This window comes from Eleutherodactylus coqui, chromosome 2 (assembly GCF_035609145.1).
Source record: "Eleutherodactylus coqui strain aEleCoq1 chromosome 2, aEleCoq1.hap1, whole genome shotgun sequence".
Taxonomy (NCBI): domain Eukaryota; kingdom Metazoa; phylum Chordata; class Amphibia; order Anura; family Eleutherodactylidae; genus Eleutherodactylus; species Eleutherodactylus coqui.
Genome location: NC_089838.1, coordinates 135,745,715 through 135,771,183, shown reverse-complemented (window position 1 = coordinate 135,771,183; position 25,469 = coordinate 135,745,715). Strand labels below are relative to the sequence as shown.

The window sequence follows — 25,469 nt, the reverse complement described above, 5'->3', positions numbered from 1 at the left end:
ATGCACTCCTATGCAGACTTTCAGCGGCGGAAATCCCGCGGGAAATCCCGCGGCGGGATTTCCGCTCGTCTGCAGGCGGCCTTACTCACCAAACCTCACTATATATACAGGGGGTGGACAAAAATATGGAAGCACCATATGAAATGTGTGGGTTTTTAATCATTAGCATTGAACTGCCCTTTTGTCCCTTGCTTGGCTAAGAACTTTCCCAACAAATTTTTGTTTACTTCACCTCTTGCCCTGCTCTGGGTGGTTTTGGGAAGCAGCTGTTAATAGCAGCTGAGTGGCTAAAAACCCTTACCAATGGAAACTTGTTGCTTGGGCAGATGCGAATATCTGCCCGGCAGCATCTCTGTTATATTAACTTCACTTAAAATCATACTCTACATGTCTTATTGAAATATAATTTATAATCCCATGTAACTTAAGGCATGTATTTCGTACGGCGTTTCCATATTTTTGTCCACCCCATGTATATCAACAATGGTAAATTCATCAGACCACCAGACTGACAATAATTAACATTTTATAAAGTGCCTATGTGAGTGCAAACATACCACACTCAGTAATCAAGTATAATGTAAAAATGTGTCAGTATTGTTCTATAATTATAAGTAAACTATATAAATACATAAAAGCACTAAAAAGCAAAGTGCATGTGGATATAGGGGGAAGGGGAGAGAACCACAGATGAAGCTAAAGTGAAACAAGCATCAAAATCAGACTTTACATAAAATATCAAATAAACAATTTGAGATGTGAAGACCCTGCTTGCATGGTCTTACAATCCAGGAAGACATAGGGGTGACACAAGAGGTAAAAGTCCTTGGTTTGAACAATGGTTCAGCCATCTTTTATATCACCTGCCAATATCTACATATCTAGAAATATCAAGAGCATCAGGGTGTATGGGGTGTGTGGGGAATTCTCTGGTCACGGTTTCGGGGAGTGTAGAAATGGGATAAATGGAGAGGGGTTAGATTAAAGAATGTGGTAGGCTGCCCTAAAGAGGTGGGTTTTTAGGGCATGTTTAAAATTGTGATCATCTGGGGTAATGCATTCCAGAGAACTGGAACAGCTCAGGCAAAGTATTTTATTTTAATGTTTTAATAAATGCAGTATGCTGAAGACGCACGGTCGGTCAGTAATACACTGACAGGCGGTCTGTTTGCCAATTTTTTCATTCATTATGTGGCTATTCCCTCGGTTCATATATGTGAGCTACTATTACATTGGTTAGTTATTCCTTCCCATCTAAAACTCCTAGCCTCTTTCTTATCAGATGGTCATGTGATCTCAGTTCTGACCAACTCATATGTACTTGGGGTTTTGCTGTCTGAAACTAGTCAATTTCTCAGTCTGTGTGATGCTGTTACATGAACTTTATCACAGAAACTAGAGAGGGGATGGGGGGGGGGGGGGGTAAACGCTCATATCACAATTGCTGAGGATGAACACATGAAGAAATCACAGATCATCCTCCTGACCTTATACTTATGGTCTGTAGTTTATTCAGATGAATATAGAAGGTAATGATGTCCCCTGAGCAGGTAGAAATTATATAGCCTGTAGTTAATAGTTTGCTGATGCATCATGGGATTGATGTGGAAGTGAAACCCAAAAAATGTCATATGCAGATGGTGCCTGATTAGCAGACAGGCGGCTGCACTGCATGGAAGTGACGGCATAAATAAATAGGTGGCCTCCAAGAGTGTGACAGGCAATCAGGTGAGGGGTGCAGGGATGGAAAATGTGTTTTTGTCAGAGTGGCTCTTTAAGTGAATTTGACAATGTAAGCTTAGGGGCATTTGTTAGGTCCTGGCTGCCATTACAATACATCATTGCTAGGGATGAGCAAGCATACTCAGAAAAGCACTACTCGCTCGAGTAATTTGCTTTATCCGAGTATCGCTGTGCTCGTCCCTGAAGATTCGGGTGCCGGCACGGAGCGGGGAGCTGCAGGGGAGAGCGGGGAGGAACGGAGGGGAGATCTTTCTCTCCTTCTCTCCCGCCCGCTCTCCCCTGCGACTCACCTGTCAGCCGCAGCGGCACCCGAATCTTCAGGGACGAGCACTGCGATACTCGGATAAAGCACATTACTCGAGCGAGTAGTGCTTTTCCGAGTATGCTCGCTCATCCCTAATCATTGCCCTGTATTTGCAATAGGGCTCATGCCCATGGCCGTCATGGACTCAGTCTGTGGAATATCGCAGGGGAGTCCGTCACGGCGCCACCCAAAGGACCCAATACTCACCTCCTGGATCCACTGTGCGCATCCCACCTGACGTGCCGATGCGCAGTACAGCGCATGGCGCGGTGGCGTATTCATGCGATACTCCCGCTGTAATGATAAAGGAAGTATAGCGTGACAGCCGGCTTCTATTGACTACAATGGAAGCTGGCCGCACGTATTCCTGCGGCAAATAGGACATGCCGCGGTTTATTTCACGCTGCAGAATTCCGCAGCGTAAACATTCAGCTATTAGGTTCAATAGAACCTAATAGCTGCAATGTAACGCGGTGGAAATCCAGCCAGGGTCATTAGCCCTCCTGTAGGGCCACTCAGCAGTCTTTTTTTCTAAACTAATCAACCCCCATTTTGATAACCTTTCTGGATATTGTAGTCCACCCATTCCATTTATTACTTTAGTTGCTCACTTTTGTACCGACTCAAACTCTGATATGTCCTTCTTGAGTAAAGGTGACCATAAAGGTATACAGTATTCTATGTCTGACCAGTTACTTGTAAAGAGAACGAACAATGTTCTCATCATGTGCCCCTAGACCTCTTTTGATGCACCCCATGATCCAATTTGCCTTGGCAGAAGCTGTCCGACATTGGTTGCTCCAGTAAGGCTTACAGTTATCTAAAATCCCCAAGTCCTTTTCCATGGCAGTGTTACCCAGTGGTTTCCCATGTAGTTTGTAATGGTGACTTGTATTTCCTCTGTGCATGTACATAACCTCACATTTATCAGTGTTAAGTCTCATCTGCCACTTTTCTGTCCAAGCCAACTGATCCAGATCCTCTTGCAACAGTCTTGCATTCTCTCGTGTTCATCTCTTTACATAGTTTTGTATCATCTACAACTGTTGATAATTTACTGTGCAATCCTTCTACCAGGTCATTAATATAGTAAAAAGGGACCAAAACCGACATCTGTGTACCCCACTAGTAACAGTGACCCAAGCAGAGTATGTACCACTAACCACCCTCTGCTTTCTATCACTGAGCTAGTTACTTACCCCCTTACACACATTCTCCTTCAGACCAAACATTCTTATTTTACATACCAACCTTTTATGCAACACAGTATCACTCACTTTGTAAAAGTCCAGATACACAAGATCCAATGACTCTCCCCGGTCCAGTCTAGAACTTCTCATAGAAGCGGATCAGGATGGTTTGACAGAATCGATCTCACATAAACCCATGCTGATATGGAGTTATACAGCCATTTTCCTTGAAATACTCCAGGATAGCATCTCTTAGACACCTTTCAAACATTTTACCCACAATAAAAGTAAGACTTACCAGCTTGTAAGTTCTGGGTTCACTTTTTGACCCCTTTTTGAATATCAGCACATTTGTTGTGGGCCAATCCAATGGAACAGACCCCATCACTGTAGAGTTCTTAAATATAAGGGTCTGTATATCACATTGCTTAACTCCCTTAAAACCTAAAAGGTGTATGCCATTAGACCCAGCAATTTGTCCATTTTAATTTTTTTTAAGATGGCTCTGCACTTCTTCCTGGGTTAGACTGGTGACATTTAGTGGAGAGTTTACTTTATCACTCTGCATCGAAGTGTAGGTTTGTTTTAGCTGACGTGACAGTCATCAAGTGAAATAGTAAAAAAAAAAGAAAATCATTTGTACTTTGGCTCAGCATCATTGACAATATATAGCCAGTTTAAACCATTTTAAAAACCAACATGTATGGCTGCATTAGATAATTGTTCAATCATCAACCTACATCTATTCAACCCCTTAAGGACCAGAACATTAACATTAAGGAGCATTACATTTTTTTTTAAATGTCCTACTTTTCCACTGTAGTTGGGGCATTCATAGAATGAGTGGCTGTGATTGGTTAATCGAGCGCCGACTCTCATTTGCCGACGTGGTGCTTGATTAACCAGAGCACTAGCTTGCTGGAGGTGGAGTATTCAAGCCCCGCTACCAGGAATAACTACTCTGTTGGCGTGCAGCAGGACACGGCGCCTGCAGCAGTGCCAGGGGACCAGCACGAGGGACCCAAACGCCATCTGCTAGGTAAGTATAATAAGACACCGCCTTTTTTGAGGCCAAAAATTTATGCAAGACAGTGTCTTATTTTGGGGGAAAGACGGTAGTGGAATACTTTCACTTTTTAGTACATAGTGCTTACTGAGCTAGGAAAGCAGGCAAAAGCAGTTAAAACCAGTCTCTCCCTTCTAGTCTGGGTCATCAGCTATGACTAACAGCTGAGGACCTGACCTGCTTGATTGCAGGAGCAGAGGCTTTTATCCCGCGCTGTACTTCTGCTATTGGCCGAGATAGAAGCCAAGGACTAAGCGTCGTATATGTACCTTAAAGACATTGCATAGCTCTCGTATGCTGTATGATGTGCATGCAAGGTTTCCCACTGAAATCAATGGGAAACCCTGCTGTTCTGCTATTGCACCAATGCAAGGTGGCTTTTGCACGAAAATTGCCTCACAATCGCGGCTAAAACGCAGATTGATAAGTGTGATATCGTTCCAAGTTTCTTGGCCCAATATTGCGCTCGTCCCTGTGTAGGTGGCCTTAGACTCCACCAATTTATGCCTATCCTGTCCTGCAGAAGTCCAGGCGATGTGTGCTCTAAACTCATACAGTTCACACTACTATAAAGAACAATTAAACACATTTTCTTATGTGGTGTGAACACTGTGTGGCAATGTCAGATACCATAAAAATGGATGCATGCCTTATATATGTGACTCTCTGGATGTGATGTTCCCAATACAAGATCACCATTACAATTACAGACTGAGGCTGATAGATTTAGGAGATGCATAAAGAACACGTGACGAACATAAAAGGATGGATTCTTAATGAAGTGCCCAGCAGTTGAGCACACAATTGAATGTAGTTCTGCGAGTAGGTCAAGCAGCGATTTAGACTCTGTGCATTCTGGATTTTAGTTTCTGATCAGCCAAGTTCAACAGAAATGGTATGTGACAAATTCAATGTCTCTTTCCACATTTGTGCAGGGTTCACGAAACAAAAAGCTGGGATGGTGGCAACATTACAATAGTGAATGTGAATCGGAACAAAGAATAAAACTTGACTTCTCTTTATTAATATAAGCAATTAAAGGTTTTGAGGCAAAAACACCTTCCTCAGACTGCTGGAAGCTCAACATACAATATGCAAACTAGGAAGGAATAAAGCTTTATTTGATTACATGAAGGGATTAACACTTGTATGGTATCAGCTTCAAAGAGCAAAACTGCAAAGAAGAAGGCTGGAGGTTCAATTAGATCCCATGGTACCACACAAGGGTTAAAAAGGTTGTAGAAGGCATTCCCATGACTCAGGACTATTGCAGAATGTAAACCCTATAGTGGTGCCTGAGGCTGTAGGATTGGCTCAACAAGCTATATGGAGGTGCTGCCAGTCAGGTGTACATCTAGTGATGGTGGGCAGGTTATCATATGAAGATGAGGTTTTGGAAAATACGTGGTCTGGTCGGAGTAATCTGTCAGTCCTGGGGAATTCGGGGCGCGTTTTTAGTGTGTTCATATAATTCCGGTAGAATGTGGTCACCTAAAGCAGAGCTCCGGGAGTCGCATTTTCTACCAAGCAAGGTTTCCTACATACTTTCTTTGTAACATAATTTGGTTTTTGTTTTGTTTCCCCTCTCTAACCTATTCACACTTTTTTAATTGTAAGCCCTTTCTGAATGAAGAGGCGGCTTTCCACCTTGAAGCGCATTTTATGTTGGCTTATTACTTTTACAATTAATTAAAGACGACTTGATCCTTCACGCCTTGTCTAAACGTTCCCACTTGGAAAGTTGCGCCATGTGCCTGTTATTTCCTGACATATCTTGTCTCTGTAATATTCATATAAGCAACTTCTGAATTACACATGTCTGAGTTATTCGATGCACCAAATACACACACTATCAATGCTGATGTGGCATGAATCAATTTTGTTTGCTTTAGGCCTCTGGCACACAAGCGTGTTTTGGGGCTGTTTAATTCTACGGACAGCGCATGTCTCTAATACAGCCTATGAGGATATGCACATTCTTTTTTTTCCCCATATGGACCAATGACGACAAAAAAAAACTCATGCCCTGTGCTATTCCAGTCTGCTCCACGAACAAGAAATAGGACAAGCCAATGTTTGTGACTAGTGTGCACGCTGTCTGGTGCGAGTTGTGCCTGAGTCTCTCGGGTGCTACTCACTCTTCTAGCTAGTGTGCACCCAACCTTTGGGGTCTGCTTAGTTATATGTAAATGAAAAAAAAAACAGTATCAAAGTCATGTTACAATGTGATCTTCAGTGGTATAAAAAGTGTTACGTTTTCAAATTTAGCCACACTGAAAGCCTGTATTATTTATCTTTGTAAAGTTATTACACCCTAACAAGCAATGAATTCACATGAAAGTTTTTATTTTTCAGTGCTCTATATTGAAAGTACATATTTTAGGTAAGAAAAAGAAAAGTTGCCTTATGACAATAAATAAGCCACCAGAGTGGATGTAATCCTCAAGTGCCAAGATGACAATCATATAAGTCTTCCTCTGCCTGGTTCACCCAAGTGCAGTCCGCTTCACAATCTGGTGTCAGAGGAAATGTTTAACAGGGGTGATGATCAGGAACACGTTTCCTATAGGATGAGGAAAAAAAACCCACAGAAGTCAACTTAGGAAACACAAAGTTAGGAAGACAAAGCAAATCAGACATCAGAAACATTTAAAGACAATACTGTATAAGAAACAACAACAAAACACATTGCTTTCGATTAGCAGATGCCACTTGCTAGTAAACTTCAGGACTTTAATATTTTGCTTATTCAAGGGGTGTCAAACTCATTCTCATCGAAGGCCACATCAGCCTTATGGCTGCCTTCAAAAGGCCAATTGTAATTGTAAGGCAGTATAGTAATAGTGACCCCCATAGTGGCTGCAGTAGTAATAGTGACATTCATATATAAACTGCTCACCGCACCCTTCTTCTTGGACAGGTCTCTCTATATTAGGCTGGGTCCACACCAGATGGAATTGCACGACAATTCCGCCCATTGCTCCTAATCCCGGCATTAGCCAGCAAAGTGGACGAGATTTTACAAAAATCTCATCCACGCGCTGCGGCCAATTAGTTACGTCCAAGCCGCACGGAAACGGACATGCAGCACGAAATTCAATTCCGCGGCATGTCAATTTTTTTTTTCATTTCCTCAGCAGCATCTCTCCTCTCAAATGCTGGCAGCTTCAAAACCCCCACGGCTAAAGGCCACGGGTTTTGAAGATCCCGCGGTTTTTCGGTGCAGTCATTCCACGAGATTTCTGCGAGATTTCCGTCCCGTGTGACACCACCCTTACTGTGCATACGGAGAGACATGTCAATCAGAATCTGGTAATAAAGAGGGGAGAACAGCGAATATACAGTATGAATATTCATGAGCCACACCAAAGTGTGCTAATACTTCCTTACTGCTGGTGTTCCGGTCCTTGCGATGGCCTGCGGCGCTGCTACAGGCTGCTGCGTCCTCCACGCCAACAGAGCGTGAATGGCTGTGATTTATTAATCCAGCGCCGTGTCAGCCAATGAAAGCCAGCGCTGGGTTAACCAATCAGAGCATTAGCTTGCTGGAGGCAGGGAATTCAAGCTCCGCTTCCAGGAAGAAATGCTCTGTCGGCGTGAAGGGGGACACAACAGGTTGCAGCAGCGACGGAGACCCGCACGAGGTCCGGAACGACAGCGGTAGGGGAGTACTAATGTTTGTTTTTTCACATGTAGTGTAGTTATGGCTTAGTTTTGTTTAAAGTATTGGGGAATACCATTTCCCTCTTGCTGGGAGGTCCGGAACGGATTAATGGTGTTTCAATTCACTTCAATGGGGAAAATTGATTTGACATAAGAGAGTGTTTTGGGTTAAGAGCTCCGTCACAGAACAAATTAAACTCTTAAGCCAAAAGCATCACTGTATTGTTCTAAATAAAAAGAAATCTGCAATATACTCCACCAGCACAGAAATCTATTTTATATCTAAACATTCACAGAAGACTAACTGGATACATGTTCAAAGGGACAGCACATGCTCCCCCTGGTGGCTATATGAATTCATAGAACCAACAAGGTCAAGATTGACAATTTGAATTGTGGGACAGTACATCTGTACACAAAAACTGAAGTTTTGGTACAAAAGTACATTGTATACATGTAAACTTTGATAACCGTGGGTGGGAATGTGTTTAAGGAAAACCATCTTTTAATAAAACGTTATCAGCTAAAATATATTTACATAGTAATATATTATAGAATAGTATGTAAATTCTTTATGCACTGATCCATAATTGAATTGAGTGGTCTTGACAGCTATAAATGAATTTATATAGGCATTAAAGCACATATGTGATATCAGTGTTCTGTGAATGACATTTACATACAAAATACATGGATTTCTGTACTGGTGGTGTATATTTCTGGGATATATATTATATACACACACACAGTATACCCTCAAGCCACTTTCATACTTGCATATTTTGGTCAGTATTTTATATCAGTATTTGTAAGCCAAAACTAGGTGTTATTTTTCCTGTTTGAGTTCCATTCCTTGGTTTGGGTTACAAATACTGATGCAAAACACTAACCAAAGTACTTCTGTGTGAAAGCGCTTTATGAAAGAAAAACAAATGGGTGGTCAGGTTGCACAAATGTTCAAGTCCAAGCCAAAAAAAAAGAATACACAGTGCAACGGAGTTTTAATTAATGGACCCTCAGCCAGAAAGCCTGCATATTTGAAACCTATTGGGATGTGTGACAGACTGCTTAAATCAGCATGTGTCGCTATACTGTGCTGATGGCAGGCAGGGCAGCTTAGGGGACAGGTTTCCTTTAAAACCATAACATGTAAGTTACCGTGGTGCAGCTTTAATAATGTTGTCTACACGCAGGATGACTTCGGCGGCTTCAGCTGCACTCAGCAGGACTTGTCTCTTCACCTGGAAGCTCTCAGTGATACCCAACTCCATCATATCTCCTATAATACCGTTTCGCATATCTGATAAGCAGAAAAAACAAGCAATAAATCATAATCTAAATGCCCTTATCAGGCTTCCTCCATACATTTCTTTTTTCAATTTTATTCTTAAGACCATTAAAGATACACTGAATTATTTCATAAGGGATATGGTTTCAATATGTCAGTACATACCGAGCCCGTAGTTTGACTTTCCTTCGCAGTGGGCTGCTCTGAGCTGGGATACCAGGTCAGCACTGTCATAGCCAGCATTGTCTGCTATAATGGTTGGAAGCTAATATAAACATAGATACAATAAATAAATATATTTGGCCACAAGACCCAGCACTACATTCATAACTAAATCAGAACAATACATTAAAACCTTGTATAAAGCTTTCATGTAACTCTAAACAGACACGAGTTGCCCAACGTGCACATTCATATACTCTGACAAGGTCACACTTATTGCTGAGTTTTTTTTATCGTTCCATGAGAAAAATTACACCTGAGGTAACAGAATTTAGCTAATTGTAATCAATCTTGAAGTTTTAAAGGCACGCTAAAGTTAGAAATGAAAGATATGATGAAAGTAAAGCGGTCCAGATGGTGATTGGATGCTTGTAGGAATCCTGCAGGGAACATATAGGCTAATTTTCTCCTGGTTTGTTCCATTTTTCAGGGGATGAATACCTAAGGCAGGGGGGACTGACCATCTTTGTGTCCAACTGCTAAAAGTGCAAATGGGCGAAGTGCCGTCAACAAATGCTATCTGTATAGGGACTAATGATAGTATTAATGTTGTATATTCACAAATGTACATTCGCTCTTATCCCAGATATCAAGAAGCAAGATATGTTTTCGCACAAAAATGGTAAGAACAATTCCTACTCCCATTAACTACACTTATTTAACTTGCCATTTGTAGAGCTTTGGCGAAAGACTCCATTGCCACAGACTCTTTCCCCGGTGTTCTTTTTGCCAAATCGGATACAGCATTGGCCATCAACATCTCAGAGCAACCTAAAGTATGGATAACAACAGTTAACTTTAGAAAAATGAAGAATATGCAGAGGAGAAAGAAAAAAAAATATATTCCAGTACCTCCTCCATAAACTGTTCTGGTGTCTTTCACAGTCTGAGCTAAAACACAGAGTGCATCATGAAGGGACCTCTCGGCTTCATCCAAAATCTGCTGTGTTGCACCACGAAGAACAATTGTGCAAGCTTCTCCTAGAATGTCAAAGAAAACCAAGCCAGATCATTAGTGAAACCAAGTGTAGTGTACATAGACGAGGTAGAAGCAGAAGGATTCAGTAAGGGTGCCACGTTGATGGACAAGGGGTCCCACGCCAAAGTCCTCCACCAATCACAAGGATCCGGTTTCCCCCTGTATGAACGGAGCTACGGCCGAACTTATGCACCATTCATCTCTATGGGACTGCTGCAGATAGCCAAGCGCTGTATAATCAGCCATCTCTGTCCATCCATAGAATTTAAAATAGAGTGGAAGAACACAAGCTCGGCTGCCTCTGCACTCTTACACGAGAGTGGGACACACGGGACCCTTGTGATTTCTGGGGCTCCCAGCAGTCAACCCCCACCGACGAGACACATTCCTTACACTGGGGATAGAGCAAATTTTAAACCTGGACAACCCCTTTAAAAGCTATATTCCAATATAATATAAATCAGACCAGAAGGGCACTAGAAAATTCCTGGAATTTGGTCACATTAAGTTTACATTTTGCTGCTTTATAAATTAGGATGTAAACACTCACAAACAAAAGTCACCATGAAAAAAGGAGGATTTATATAACTTACCCATGGCAACACCTGAGAAGTGAATCAACTTATCTTCCCCAATCATTACTTCTTCAATAAGTTTACAGCTTCCAAGCTTCACCAACTCAGGATGATCAAAAGTAGATGCGATCTCTCCACCTGGAGAGAGAGGAAATTTCATGTGGCAATCCTTACATTTGATTGGAGTTATTTCTGCATCATGAGTGACATCACACACCTTTACCCACTACTAGAACTCAGAGGGACAGACAGCATAAGGATCAAATGAAAATTAATTTGTTGACCGCTTTCAAACGGTGCATGTATTATATCCCAGGAGGGGAACAGATAAAAAAAACGCCACCAACTTCTACCAAAGTTATTATCCTTTAGATTGATTAAATTATGTAGAGATAATTATGCTTACATGAATGTAAACTCTAGGAGAAAAATACCTGTAACAAGGGCCAAACGCTCAACTCCAACAAAATCAGCATGTTCTATTGCCATTACTCCAGCGGTAGCAAACAGCTGCTCAGGGTAGTTATAAATCAGTTGTCTGAGGAAAAAAAGAGAAAGGGTTGCAAAAACTCACAAAATCGACTATACCAACTAATTGTTCTCAAGATTGTATTTTAAATAGCCAACTGCCCCAAAAGATGAAGCCGATGTGTCGATGGGTGGAAGGGTCGTTATTTGGAAAGAAGGTTGTCTGTAATGAGAATTTCCAATGACTTTCTACTCTTCATCAGTAGCCTATATTATTGCCCCTACAGTTAACCCGAACGAAGCTCATTCTGCACGAAAAAGACATTGCAGCTTTGGATGAACATAGCTTGTTCTACTTCACAAAGCTGCAGCTCCACTTCAAGCACTGCTACCAACATGTTTTTGGTGTAACTTGAAAACCAAGAATCTTGATATAACCAGAGATACAGCCGTTTGAAGTGGGGTCAAGAATAATGAGTTTACAGCTGTTATATCTATGTGCACTATTGGCAGAGCAGAAGTGGGGGGGCAACAGAGGAGGCCGACACTAAAGTAAAGGAAGAGTTGACTGCTCCCATCAGCTGTAACCCTTCTGTAGCCATTCAGCTAAATCAGTTTGTATACAAGCAGGGGGAGAGGAAAAGCCCACAGGCTAACTCAATATAGAACCTGAAAACCGCATACAAATAAAGAAGTGAAGGGGGAAGCACAGAACAGGAAAATAGACGATTACCCTGAGCAATGGGTGGGTGCCAAGTCCCCAAGAAACATCCGAGGAAAGGAATTTACGGTGAGTAACAAAAAAGAAATCCTATTTTTTTTTTCAGCTGTGTCACTGGGAACACAGCAAAGACCTTGGGACGTTTAAAGGCAGTCCTTAGGGGATGGGCAAAAGTTCCTCTTATGCGATCAGGGTACTGCGGCATGCAGAATCCTGTGACCAAGAGCAGCATCAGAGACCTGGAAAGCAAACGCGTTATGGACCACCACCCAGGATGCACCAATCGCCATAAAAGTTGTAGGCCAGAAAACGTACGTGATGGAAAACCCCCTTAAGTTCCTGATATATGCTGTTAGCCAAGTGGTGCCGCACTTTATATGACTTGGACAACCATTTTAAGATGGGTTATAAAGATGTGGGATTGCAAAAAACAGAAGATATTACTCATTGGGTTGATCCGATGCGGCGCTTTGTATACACAGCTGCAGTGGTGACATAACCATGCAAAACACACGACAGCCAATCACTGGCCTTGACAGTATATGGCACAACACTCCTAAGACCACTGATTGGCTGCAGAAGTCCTGTAGGTATATGAACACCTCACTGTTGCAGCTATCTAAACAAAGCCAATGAGAAGGACCAAAGCACTGGAAGTGGCAGGGGATTCATACTACATTCTTTTTTGTGGTTTTCTTAGATTTCCTGCATTCACCCATATTTTTGTGTAACTTAGAAAAGTCCTTTAAGATCTCCTTCAGTTAATTTTTGTGTCACTTTTAGACACACATCATAAAAAGTCCCTACCTGTTAATAAAACAGTTGATCCCATGTTTCAGAATGCGCTCTACTTTCTCCTTCATCTTCTCTTTCTCTGCCAATTCGATTTCAGCCACTTTCGCAGTAGAGTCCACACGCACCCTTGAGCCAAAAACCTGCATAATTTAGAATTTGTTAGGAGCAAGAACATAAATTAAATGGCGAATAGGATTAATAAAGAATATAAAGACTAACCTTAATTTTGTCAGTGTCCATTCCCGTATTTGCAATAAGTATTTTTGCATTTTCAATACGTTTTGGTTGGTTTACTCCAATTTTCTTGTCCAACAAGAAACCTAAAAGCCAACATATATTCAGGTTGTTTTCTCATAAACCCGCACACTCATAGCCCAATGCACAGAACCTGTATGCAACCTCACAGAGAAAAACCCTCCATATGAAACTGAAAGTATAAGAAGATACAGCAAAAGGCTCAAGTATCTCTATGGCAGTTTTTATAGCTTGGTTTTGTACAGAGATTTAACAGCCATGGGCACCAGCACTTAGAAAAGAGGGAATTTAGACTATGGGCGATGGGGAAAATAGGATTTATGCAAAATGAGATCTGGGCATGCTGGCCGGACTTTAAAGAACATTAAAAAAATATTAAGTCGGTTCCGAAGGGAAAAGCAGGACATTTTCTAAAATTGAAGAAAGTGTTTGTGTGTTTTTCCTCCCCCCCCCCCCTTTAGTTTGGGGGATGGGAGGTGGGTTGTGGGAAAAATATTGATGTTACATTTTAGTCATCTGCTGTATATTTTTTTAAATTATTAAAAAATATGGCTCACATTTAGGACAGAAAAAGACAAGAATATTTTTTGCAAAGTGCTTTAATATCTGTTGGTCCAATATAACTACTGGGTAATAAGGTAACACTATCACATTCAGGTAGTATCTAAAACCAAGAAATGATGCTACTGCTGTCAGTGTAGTAATCAGAAGTGGAAGTTCACTTGAATAGTTAGTCAGAAATTAAAACCTCACAGGGGGCAGATAAAAAAAAAAAAAAGTGGTCTCACATGCATACTACTGCTTCATTTACAGAGGGGACCATTGTTCTCATGATCACTGGAAGGTCGCAGTGGTTGATCCCCAACGATCAGTTTTTCCCATAGAAATAATTATATTTAATCAAGTCTAGGTCATTGGCAATATCCTTGAGGCGATTTCCAGGCAAAATGCTATTGATAACCTATGCTCTGGATAGGTCATGAATAGTTGATCAGTTGTGGTCCACCGCAGTCCATAGAGAAAGCAGCTGATTGGGCGTCTGCACTCTGCCCTGCAATACATAGGGGTCAAAACGGTATTGCTCTGACCCCTCTGTAGCGGCTGATGCAGCTCTCTTTAAAATCAATGGGAACTGTGCCTGGAGTTCGAAGTGTGGCCACTACAAAGACGTTGGAGAAGCAGTTTCCACTCCAATCAATTAGTATTGCGGTGCTGACACTGGGCACCCGATTGGCAGAGATCCTGAGCGTCGATCCTAACTGATCAACTATTGAGGACCTAGCCTGAGCATAAGTCATCAATAGTATTTTAAGTAGAAGCCCTCTTTAAGAAAAAGGACAGTGTATTGATCGATGTTACTATATTCTACATGTTCAGGCAAACAGATATGATACCTTCATCCAAGTAAGAGTCTGTTAGACTGCCTCCTAACTTCTTAATGACATGGATAGCTTCCAGATTTCCAGAACCCTTCAGCCTAAGTACAGCTTCCACAGCAAGTTTTGCAAAATGATCTTTATGGTGAGTCAGGAGCTTAGAAGACAAGGTTGTTCTGGCAATATTCAAGAGATCAGCCTCAAACTTCTCTTTATCGTTACTGTGGAAACATTTGAAAAAGACAAACCGTCTGTTACTTTATATGAACATTTAATTGCACGCATTCTGATATTTTTTTAATGCTTTAAAGCATCTAAATCAGCGTTTTCCAACTCCAGTCCTCAGGGACCGCCAACAGGTCATATTCTCAGGATTTCCTCTGTGTTGCACATGTGATGTAATTATTGTCGGTGCCTCAGACTTTACCACAGGTGTTCTTACCATAGGATATCCTGAAAACATGATCTGTTGGGGTCCCTGAGGACTGGAAAAACACTGATCAGTTGTATATATACACCATATCTGCCCCTCTTCTACTGTCTGTTAAAAGGCGAGCTGCGCCTGCAATTACGAGCGCCAACCACTATACAGGGGTTGGAGCAACGGCTTCCATTCTGACCCTGGCACTGAAAGCGGGTGCTGCCTGGAAAACCCCTATAAGTAGTAAGAGGAAAGGTGAGAAGCACGTATGATGATGGCACGATCAGACTAGGGATGTGGTTTCTCTGTGGTCTAATCATGAGCAGGTCTTCACAGTATCAAAGTGGAATTTGCACAGTGCAGGCAACATTTGACCTGCGAGTTTTTCACAATAAGAATATGAAAAGATATACAAAGATCATATACACATGTACAAAATATCTGTGATTGGCGTGTGCTGTCCGATGCGAGTTGAACCAGTCTCCTGGGCACAACTTGTACTCACGGCTAGTGTGCCGGAGGCCTTTATCAGATTGTTCCTACTTGTCAGTGGTGAGAATAGCAGGTAAGCATTAGGGTACTGCAGATAAAAGCTATGCTTAAAACTATTAAACATGAAAAATGGAGGCAAATTTGCGTGCTTCTCAAATAAGATACTTGTATAGAATAAAAAGTACCCTAATGTTATATATGACTGGAAGCCATGATAGTTTACAGAAAATAGCCCTTCAGAGTTAACAGTAAATATTGTACTTATTATTGTATTCAGCTCACTTACATCATTTTTGGGGTAGTCACTTAGGCCTCATGCCCACAGCCCGCTCGGATTCCGGAGGCCAGTGCCCCCCAGAGACCCTATACTCCCCTCTCCGGATCCACGGAGAGAGCCTCTGTTGGCGAGCATGCGCAGTGCAGCGTATGACGTGCCGGCGGTGACGTTATTTCCCGCTGTGCTCACAGCAGAAGTATCGCAAAACGGACGGCTTCCATTGACTGCAATGGAAACCGCCCATGCGGTTTGCCGCACAAATTAGAACCTGTTGTGATTCTCCCTCGCAAGCGGGAAAACAAAAAGAAAAAAAGAAAAAAGAATTCGCAGTCGATTTCCGCTTGTGGGCACGGGAGAATCGTTTAACATGGCATGTCTATGGAAGGTTATTGCCACGGAAATCACGGCGGTTGTCTGGCCGCGATTTGCACAACGATAATCCATCCGTGGGCATTGGGCCTAAATAAAGCTTTAAAACTGCATCCCTGCTTTCCCTGTAAATGTGTACATTTAGTAAACATACAATAAGTGTTTAGATACATTTGATAACTCACCCATGATCCGACGTGGTTTTAAAAAGTGCTTCCCTGGCAGCATTAGTTGCTTGTCTCCAACCAGAAATAATAGTCTGTGGATGAATCTTCTTGGCAATCAAAAGTTCAGCTTCCTGAAATAGGCAGGAAAAAAAAAAATTATTACTGCATTCATATGGTGTAAGTTATGTTATTAGCCACTCAAAGGGCTCTTATGCCTCCAAGGTTTGATTTTTGTGACTCGTGACTGTGGCAAGCTTTGACTTGCACTGTGACCCTGTTGACCTAGTCTCTACAGTGTACACGGTAGCAAGGACATGATAACTTTATTGTGTGTCAGTACGGTTTATATAGCCCTTTTTTTTTTGCTGTACTACTTTAAAAATATATTTGGAAAAAAAACAACATTTTCTGCTGCCATCTTCTGACCGCCATCATTTTTGTATTTTTCCATCAACAGTTGTGCGAGAGTTCATTTTTGTTTTACCGGTAAGTCCTGTAGTTTCTATTAGTACCATTTTGGAGAACATATGACTATTTGATCGCTTTTTATAACATTTTTTCTTGGAGACAAAAAAAAAATGCAGCATTTTTTTTTTTACTACGTTCACCGTGCGGGGTAAAAAATGTATTATTTAAATAGATTGGACTTTTATAGACGAAGCGATACAGAATATGCTTTTTTCCATTTTAAAATATGGAAAGTTTTTTTTTTTTACTTTTAATACCTTTTATTTTTTTAATTACTACTAAAAGGTTTTAAAATTTATCTTTACATTCTTTTAGTTTCACAGTATTACATTATACCTTGGTCTGACAGGCAATCAAGGCAGCTGGTTGCAATGGCAACAGAATGGCACCCCACATTCTCATCGTAAGCAGCTGTTCAAGACCTCTGAACATCGATTGGGTGAATTAAAGGCTTAACAGCAGCGGGCGGGATTTGGCTGTAAGAAACAGCCAGCATCTGCATTGTGTGGAGCGGGCTATCAATAGTAAGTCTGTGGGAGGTAGTCTCCCGACACCCCAAACCCCTAAGCTATTTGAAGGGGCCACTGTACTGCAACCTCTTTCTTGCATACCAAGCACAGTGCTATACATTGGATAATGGCTGTGCCTGGTACTACATCTTAATGCCATTAACCTAAATGGGAATGAGCTGCACAAAGATCATGTGCATGTCATCAAGAGGTGAAAGTAATGAAATGACATTGTACACCGCACTGGGGACAGGAACAAATTACTTTATATATCTTATTCTGATCTGAAGCTCTATAAATGGATCAATAAATACTTATATTCTCTCTGTTTTAAAAATAATATACATATCTTACTCTAAGCAACTCCGCAGCCAACACTGTCACGGAGGTTGTTCCATCACCAACTTCATCATCCTGGACTTTGGACATATCTAAAAGGAAGGCAAACAGGAAATTTTTTATTTTTTAAACTCGTTTTACTGAAGTTTAAACACAATACAAGAATAATGCAAATTACACATCATAAGGGACAAAAAAGCACAAATATAAATCTGGGACATATTAGCACCCAGACAATTGGAGGAAAATAAATTTAGCACCAGCAAATTCATAAACGGTCTTTAAGGTCATTTTCTTGCATCCCTATTACCCCTACAGAACCAAACAAACTATCAATGATCCATATGGGAATCTAGTTTAGGTCAAGTACAAACTTGAGTCTAGGTGTTGAGGCATTATTACGGATTTATGAAAGGACTACCACTGTGTAAACGGACAGTTTCTTACTTACCTACTAATACTTGGGCAGCAGGATTGTCAATTCCAATGGACTTTAGAATGGTTGCACCATCATTGGTTACAGTAACATTGCTGTCTCTGCCACCACTTAGGAGGATCTTGTCCTGTTCACACGAGCAACAACACTTGATCAGCAAATGACAAGAGTTTCTCTATCAAACACGCAAGTATTTCTTATGGCAACTAAGGGTGGTTTTACATGGCACTGGTAAGCGCTTAAAGGGGTCTTCCAGGCAGCGCCCGCCAGGATTCACCGGGGTCAGGATGGAAGCCGCTGCTCCAATCCGTGTAGTGGCCGGCACTCAAAATTGCAGGCGCTCACTGAAATCAATGGGAGCTGTGACTGAAATCAGTAGGAGCCACGCCTGCAGTTACAATGAGAGCTGTGCCTTCAATTACGACTGCTGGCTGCTACACAGGGGTCGGAGCAGTGGCTTCCGTGCCGACCCCTGCGAGTGCTGCCTGGAAAACCCCTGTAAGTACCTCACAATTGTCCCAAAGATAATTGCTCCAGTGCTTTTACACTAAATAAATCGCCCGCGGACCTCGCATGATATGCTCTTCATAGGAGAACTATGGAAAGGGCAGACCAATGTCCACGAGCAGAGAATCAGAGATTCTCCGCTCTCAGGATTCAAACTGCAGCGAAAAAAATTCTCTGCAGTGAGCCTATCTATTAGATAGGCTTATCGCGGAGACCTGTCAGTGCGCCTCCCTTCGCAACAGAATATCACTAGCGATATTCTGCTTCAGCCGTGGACAGGGGGCCGAAAGGGATGTGAATGAATTGTCGTTCCATCGTAAAATTGTTGGCCATATTTATGCTGAACAATGAGCATTCAGTCTCGCACAATCCAACTATTAACTGAGCAATAATTGTTCTGTGTAAAAAGGCCCCAACTCTTTAAAATGCAAAAAATAGTTAAACGGGGTTGTTCAAGTTATGTAAAGAGCAGACTAAAGCCTCATGTCCACGGGGAAAATCAGGGCTGCTACGGATTCTCCATGGAGAATCCGTAGCGGGTCCCTCCTGCCCCGCGGACATAAGGCAGTAAAATCAGAATAAACTCACCTGCTGCGGGCCATGCGTGTCTTCCCTTCTTCGCGGTCGGATCTTCTTTCTTCGGCCCGGCGGATGTGCTCGGCACGCTGGCTCCGGGCACATCCGCCGGGCCGAAGAAAGAAGATCCTGCCGCGAAGGAAGGAAGATCTGCTTCGCCCGGACCAGGTGAGTTTAATTCAAGCGCGGGTCTCCTGCGGACCTGGACGGCTACCATAGGCTTCAATAGAAGCCTGTGGGAGCCGTCCCCGCGGGAGACCCGCACCTAAATGGAGCATGGTCCATTTTTTTTCATGCTCCAGAATTTTTTAAATTCACTTTTATTGACCATCCGCGGGTATTTACCTACCCGCGGGTGGTCAATGCATCCCTATGGGACGCGGATCCGCATGCGGGTGATCCGCTGCGGATTTTAATTCTTCTTTTCCCCGTTGACATGAGGCCTAAGGGGGCCTCCATGGTTTAAAATTACAAAAAAGGTGATATTCACTGCTTCCCTGCTTGTATAGTTGCTTACAGGCTGCAGTCAGTCTGTGATGTGCCATAAACCTGCCGCAGCAGCCATGACAGCGTTCAGCATTAAACACTGAGCACCATCATTGGCTGAAGCAGCTTGTCCATAGACGTCTTAGGCCAACTGTAGCCTCTAAAGATGACATTAGCAGGGGAACCAGAGCCAAAAGGCAGGGGGACCAAAACCAAAGTATCAGCTGTTTTGTTATTTTACACCATAGGGGACCCCCTAGGTACCATAACTCGGACACCCCCTTTTATCTCAACTAACTTACTTTTCAGGGTTTCCCTATAAGTCCCTTATTGTGTAAACTCTGGACTAATGATAATAGAAATAGGCATAAATAGCAATTGCTCATATGAATCACTCGCTTTACAAGCAGACTTGAGCTTCATTTGCAGGGATTTTGGAATTGCCCACATCTGCACAGCACTAAGGCCTCATGTCCACGGGGAAAAATGAGGCCCGCTATGGATTCTCCACGGAGAATCCGTAGCAGGTCCCTCCTGCCCCGCGGACATGATGCTAAAAAAAAAATCAGAATAAACTTACCCGCAGCGGTCAGTGTGTGTCTTCCTTCCGTCGCAGCCGGATCTTCCGGTCGGCCGGAAGGAAGGAAGGAAGACCTGCATCGCCTGGAGCAGGTGAGTTTAATTCAGGCGCGGGTCTCCCGCGGATCCGGACGGCTTCCATAGGCCTCAATAGAAGCCTGCGGGAGACCCGCACGAAAATGGAGCAAGTCCGGATTTTTTCCTGCACGCGGGACCCGCGCCTGCAGCGAAAAATGACATCCGCAGGTATTTAACTACCTGCGGGTGTCTAATGCATCCCTATGGAGCGCGGATCCGCGTGCAGGAAAAACGCTGCGGATTTTAAATCCGAATTTGCCCGTGGACATGAGGCCTAATACCCAGCAAAGCACAGGAGATTGAATATTGCCAACATAACGCAGTGCAGACTTCACTAAGCTTGGGACATCTCGTCTCCTCTCCAGATATTGTTTTCGATACTTTGTTGACCTAGTAGTAGAAGCAGAACTTCTAACGCTTCAGAAAGGGTGAAATATCAGACTGGTCTGATGACAGCTTCTCATTACACCATATGCAAGTCAAAGATTAAAAATTCTTACCATTCCTTTTGGTCCCAGGGTGCTTTTCACCAAGTCTCCAATTGCAATGGCCCCAACGAAGGAGGACTAAAACAAACAAACATTTCATATAAAACTACCATGGTGCTGCTCAGCCACGTGGCTGGATCCCATCAGTCTAGCACGCGGCTGTGAGTAGTACAAACCATAATGTACTACAATTCTAAAAGGATCATACATTGTGCAGCACAACATATATGAAGCCCCGAACACAGTGTACGCCTCTTGGGGTACACACATCACGGATTGAGAGCCTAGGCTCCCTTAGTACCCTCATCCTACTTTTAGTGACGGTCAGGAGCCACAAGAGAAAAGATGTAATAAATGTAGAGAAAACAAGTGGTGAATTTGAAAACATTTGCTAATTAAAATGTAACACTAGTATTCTACTATGTAATTTACCCTGTTTTGTGGTTAGGATATGTCTGCAATAACGTAAACTGCCAGTGCATGAGGGCACCTGTGTATGAAGAGGGCACCGCTGAGGTAGAGCAGGGGCAGAGGAGGGTGAACAAAGTAACTGAGGAAATAAGTGGATTTCACTACCAAGCTGGTTATCAAACACTGAATTCAAGCTCGTTCACACCAGCGACAGAGGTTGTGGTCACAACTAGAGATGAGCGAACGTGCTCGGCCACGCCCCTTTTTCGCCCGAGTACCGCGATTTTCGAGTACTTCCGTACTCGGGCGAAAAAATTCGGGGGGTGCCGTGGCGGCACGGGGGTTAGCAGTGGGGAGTGGGGGGGAGAGGGAGAGAGAGAGGGCTCCCCCCTGTTCCCCGCTGCTACCCCCCGCGCCGCCACGCCTCTCCCTCCCCCCCGGCGCCCCCTGAATCTTTTCATCCGAGTACTGACGTACTCGAAAATGGCGGTACTCGTCCGAGTAATTACTCGAAACGAGTACGTTCGCTCATCTCTAGTCACAACCTTTATCGCTGATTTCTGATAGAAAACGGGACAGAACAGCGCAGCAGGTTGTGCTATTTTGTCCTATAAATTCCAACATAATACTAGACTGCTGACCAGAAATCAAATAAACCCTCATTATAGTCAATGGGGGTCAGTTCGATTCTGTCATAAGACACAACCGGTCGGCCGGAGGGTGCTCCCCGATTGGGGCAGGAAAACGAACTCCCGAATGCTGATGTGAATGAGCCCTTATTCCATTTGAAAAGAAAGTGACAACTTAAGTGCAATCTAATTACAGTGTACAAATAAATCAATGGACAGTACAGAAGTCCTTCTATTGGTCTTTTTACACCTTGGCCTATAACCATGATAAGGGGCATCCTATACATTTAGAGGAGAGTTTAACCATCATAAAGGGGGATTCTTTACTGTAAGAGTAGTAAGACTATGAAACTTCCCACTACAAGGCATTGTGATGGCCGATTCACTGACCAAATGCAAGAAGGGTCTGGGTGCCTTTCTAAAAAAAAACAAAAAAAAAACATAGTATTACAAGTTCTGGAGGTGGGTTGTTGATGCAGGGATTTATTCCAATTGATATATATTTGGAGGAAGGAATTTCCCCTCTAATATGGGGCAATCTACATCTGCCTCAAAGGTTGTTGCTTCGCACAGTAGTCTAGTATTGGATCTGATGGACCTGTGTCTTTCTCAACTATAACGCAGAGCTCCTATTGTCAACCACACAGCAGGGGGTCGCAGGGCACTGGTTGGGGGCCACTGCCCTACACAATGGCTGGGATGCCTTTTCACTCTAGAGGTGCATTCTACTTGCTGCATTTTAGTCACTTATGAATATTTTTCATATAAATGGAACCCAGCAAATCTGCACATAAATAACAGGGAGCTTCCCTTTCTACAGTATAGAGATTTCAGGGCAGAGTCAATAGGATCTGTATGTTGCCCTATGTGCTGATAGAGGTCTTTAGCCTCATCTCTACATACATAAGGCACTCTGGATATGAATTGGTAGAACATGACACTTACCAGGCGGGCAGTTTCGGCTCTTTCTTCATCAGCTCCTGCCTTGAAGATGTTCACCGGTGCTAGTGAGAGGGAAGCCTGCAAGCGGTGAAGACCAACCATTAGTATATATGTGCCAGAGTCATTGGTTGAGGAATCATGCTGCGCTACACAGCTTCACTAACATTGCAGGAAAACTAATGCACATAGAGTTAAAAAAAAAACAACTAGAAAACAGTTTATGGCGTTAGAGCTGGCATGTATTTACTGAAGGGGCCACCAGTAGGCTGTACGGCTACACTGACTGCTATGGGAGTGCATGCACAGCGTGCAGCCAGCAAGCCGCGCCGGATTGGGGGCCAGGTAAGTATAAGAAATACCTCCCTGGACTGCAGGCCTTACGAGCACCGTAACCGTGGTTTGTGGTGCTCAGTCCTGGCGACAGGTTCCTTTAGGCTGCCTGCAGACGGCTGGGTCTGCAGGCAGCAGAATGCGGACTCGTGCCCCTGCAGAGGCCTGCGGCTCACCCACTCCCAGCGTCTTCATTCTCTGCTATGTGCCGAGAAGAGCCGGCCAGTCACCACTGCCATTTGTGCGGGCCTCTGCGAGACCCGCTCAGAAATAGAGCATGCCGCGATTTGTTTTCCGCGTGTGATTTCACGCGGACAAATCGCGGCCGTCTGCCTAGGATCGCGTTATCTAATGCGGAATTTCCGCCCATGTGCAGGGGGCCTTAGGCTGTTTTTAAGAGGGAAAAAACTGTCAGCTGGAAAACGCTGTCCAAACTACAGATATGTTATGGAGCAGATTGTATATATAGTTTTATTGGGAAAGGGTCAGAATTAGGCTGCTGTCACGCCAGCGTTAGGGTCAGTTCAGGGTTTCTGTCTCTCTGCTCCATTTTTGGAGAAGAGAAACTGAAAACAGGTTAGGTTTTTTCGCCATTGATTTCAGTGCGGTTTCAAAAACACGAAAAGCAAATCGAATAGCTATCTGCTACCCTGAGAACAGGGGTCTGTAGCCCTGTCTCCCCCTCGCTGCAGTAAGGCCAGGCTCATAAAACGCTGCGGGGGGGGGGGGGGCCTAGTGTGGAGCAGTGTGTTAATGCAATCCTAAGCTCTCACGCACGCTGTCATGCGCTGTCAATCTATATGTGGCAAGAGAAGCAAGACCCCCATTTCTCAGGATTTGGTGGGTTCTTAGCAGTGTGCCCCCACTGATCCATAGGTAGGTGATAAATACATTTTGGGAACACCCCTTTAAGGTCATTTCCTATTTTGCACTCACAATCAGATTTTTGCAACCTAGTCTTCTACAATAATCTGTGACAATAACCGTTCTCTGAGCGTTGGATTCTGGCCTGGATTTAGCCCCTTTCAATAGCGCAAATCTGCACCCACCGTACTTGAGTCACATGACCGGATTCAAACTGCAGATTTCACGATCGCTGTCCGCACAGACTTTCCACGGTAAGACTCGGGCACTGAAAGGCATGTATTTTCGATTTTTCCTTCACACTCGCTGATACGAATTGCGCAGCATGCTCTATTTCACTGCGTAATCCATGCGGACAGCCTCCATTGCAGTCCATACGCAATTAACATTGCATATAGGCTGCGGTTACCCGAATCATCGCTAAGCGATAGACACAGAAATACAAACAAAAAAACCCTGTGCTGTGCGTAACCGCCTGCAAGCCTCTGCGGTCATCCGCAATACAGTCAAGTGCTGCATCACCGGTCGGCCTCACTGCCGGAATCCGCTGCAGGTCTCCTGCATGCAGAATCCCACCCGCTGGTGCGAGCCCGACATTAGTCATCAAGAACTGACATGGCAACTCCTTTGTTGAGACATTTTAATCCTCCCAGTGTGTGAGCTACAGACCTGAATCCCAATGGAGTGTAGACCCCCATGTGAGCAGGGCTTATGTACCCCATAGTCTTCTGCAGGTATGTGTACAGCTAAACATGTCTGCAGAGTGCAGTGACCTATTACTCCCTGTTATCAGCCATTCAGGCTCTTCTACGGGCTGCAGCCTGATCATCACTACGTTATCTGACGGCACGGTCAGTGATGGGTGGGACCGGGCACACTATACTAGTACGGCCCGGTTGCCAGGCCCGGCCACCACGTGCTCGAGTAGGCAGCGGCTGATCTCGGGCACACGTATGAGCCCGGAGAGCCCGCAGCGGGCACAACTCACCATGCTTAGGCCGTATAATAGCGAGAACACGCTGCCACTCGAGACGCCGGTTGGAGAGAGGAAGTGACGCAGAAACCGAGGAGGAGGAGGTGGTCGCAGAAAACACTAGAGTGTGGGCAGCGGCTCCCCACGCTGATGTCTGGCGGCCATCTTTAGTATGGGAAAAGTATAGCGACATAAACCCAATTCACGTGCTTATACATTTAGGTGTCGTGTACATATAGAATACCGTTCACCGGTAATATACGTATGTTACAGTAATATAACGGAATGATTTCACATGTTTGAAACCGCCGTCCAATTGCCAGTCTCAAAGATGGCTGCCCGCAGCGGTTTGTACTTGCAGCTTGCACTGGAGGAGGGCGTTTCCTTCCAGGGTTGTAGGCGAGAGGCGCAAAAGAGAACCAGAGAGAGGTAGGAAAGGGCAGGGGTTGTCATAGCAACCTATCAAATCCCAGCTGCTAAAGT

At 43.7% G+C, this 25,469-nt stretch overlaps 1 protein-coding gene across 1 annotated transcript; it reads right to left on the bottom strand.

Annotated features, from left to right (window-relative positions):
• Positions 1–6,628: 6,628 nt before the first annotated feature.
• Positions 6,629–25,143, bottom strand: CCT2 (chaperonin containing TCP1 subunit 2). Its single transcript, XM_066591626.1, has 16 exons — positions 25,002–25,143; positions 22,823–22,897; positions 20,850–20,915; positions 18,139–18,250; positions 17,703–17,779; positions 16,390–16,502; positions 14,664–14,866; positions 13,234–13,334; positions 13,027–13,154; positions 11,465–11,568; positions 11,049–11,168; positions 10,329–10,457; positions 10,144–10,247; positions 9,420–9,519; positions 9,125–9,266; positions 6,629–6,866 (listed from the first exon to the last, which is right to left on the bottom strand). The coding sequence occupies exons 1-16, from the start codon at positions 25,002–25,004 to the stop codon at positions 6,836–6,838; spliced, it is 1,608 nt and encodes a 535-aa protein (XP_066447723.1). The 5' UTR covers positions 25,005–25,143; the 3' UTR covers positions 6,629–6,835.
• Between the last annotated feature and the right edge of the window lie 326 nt (positions 25,144–25,469).

Bases quoted from the DNA above. Each gene is read 5' to 3' on its own strand.
- CCT2 (XM_066591626.1), bottom strand. The intron at 10,458-11,048 runs GTAAGTTATATA...TTGACATTCTAG, and splicing joins CTTCTCAGGTGTTGCCATGG to GAGAAGCTTGCACAATTGTT. The intron at 10,248-10,328 runs GTACTGGAATAT...TCCATACTTTAG, and splicing joins CAGAACAGTTTATGGAGGAG to GTTGCTCTGAGATGTTGATG.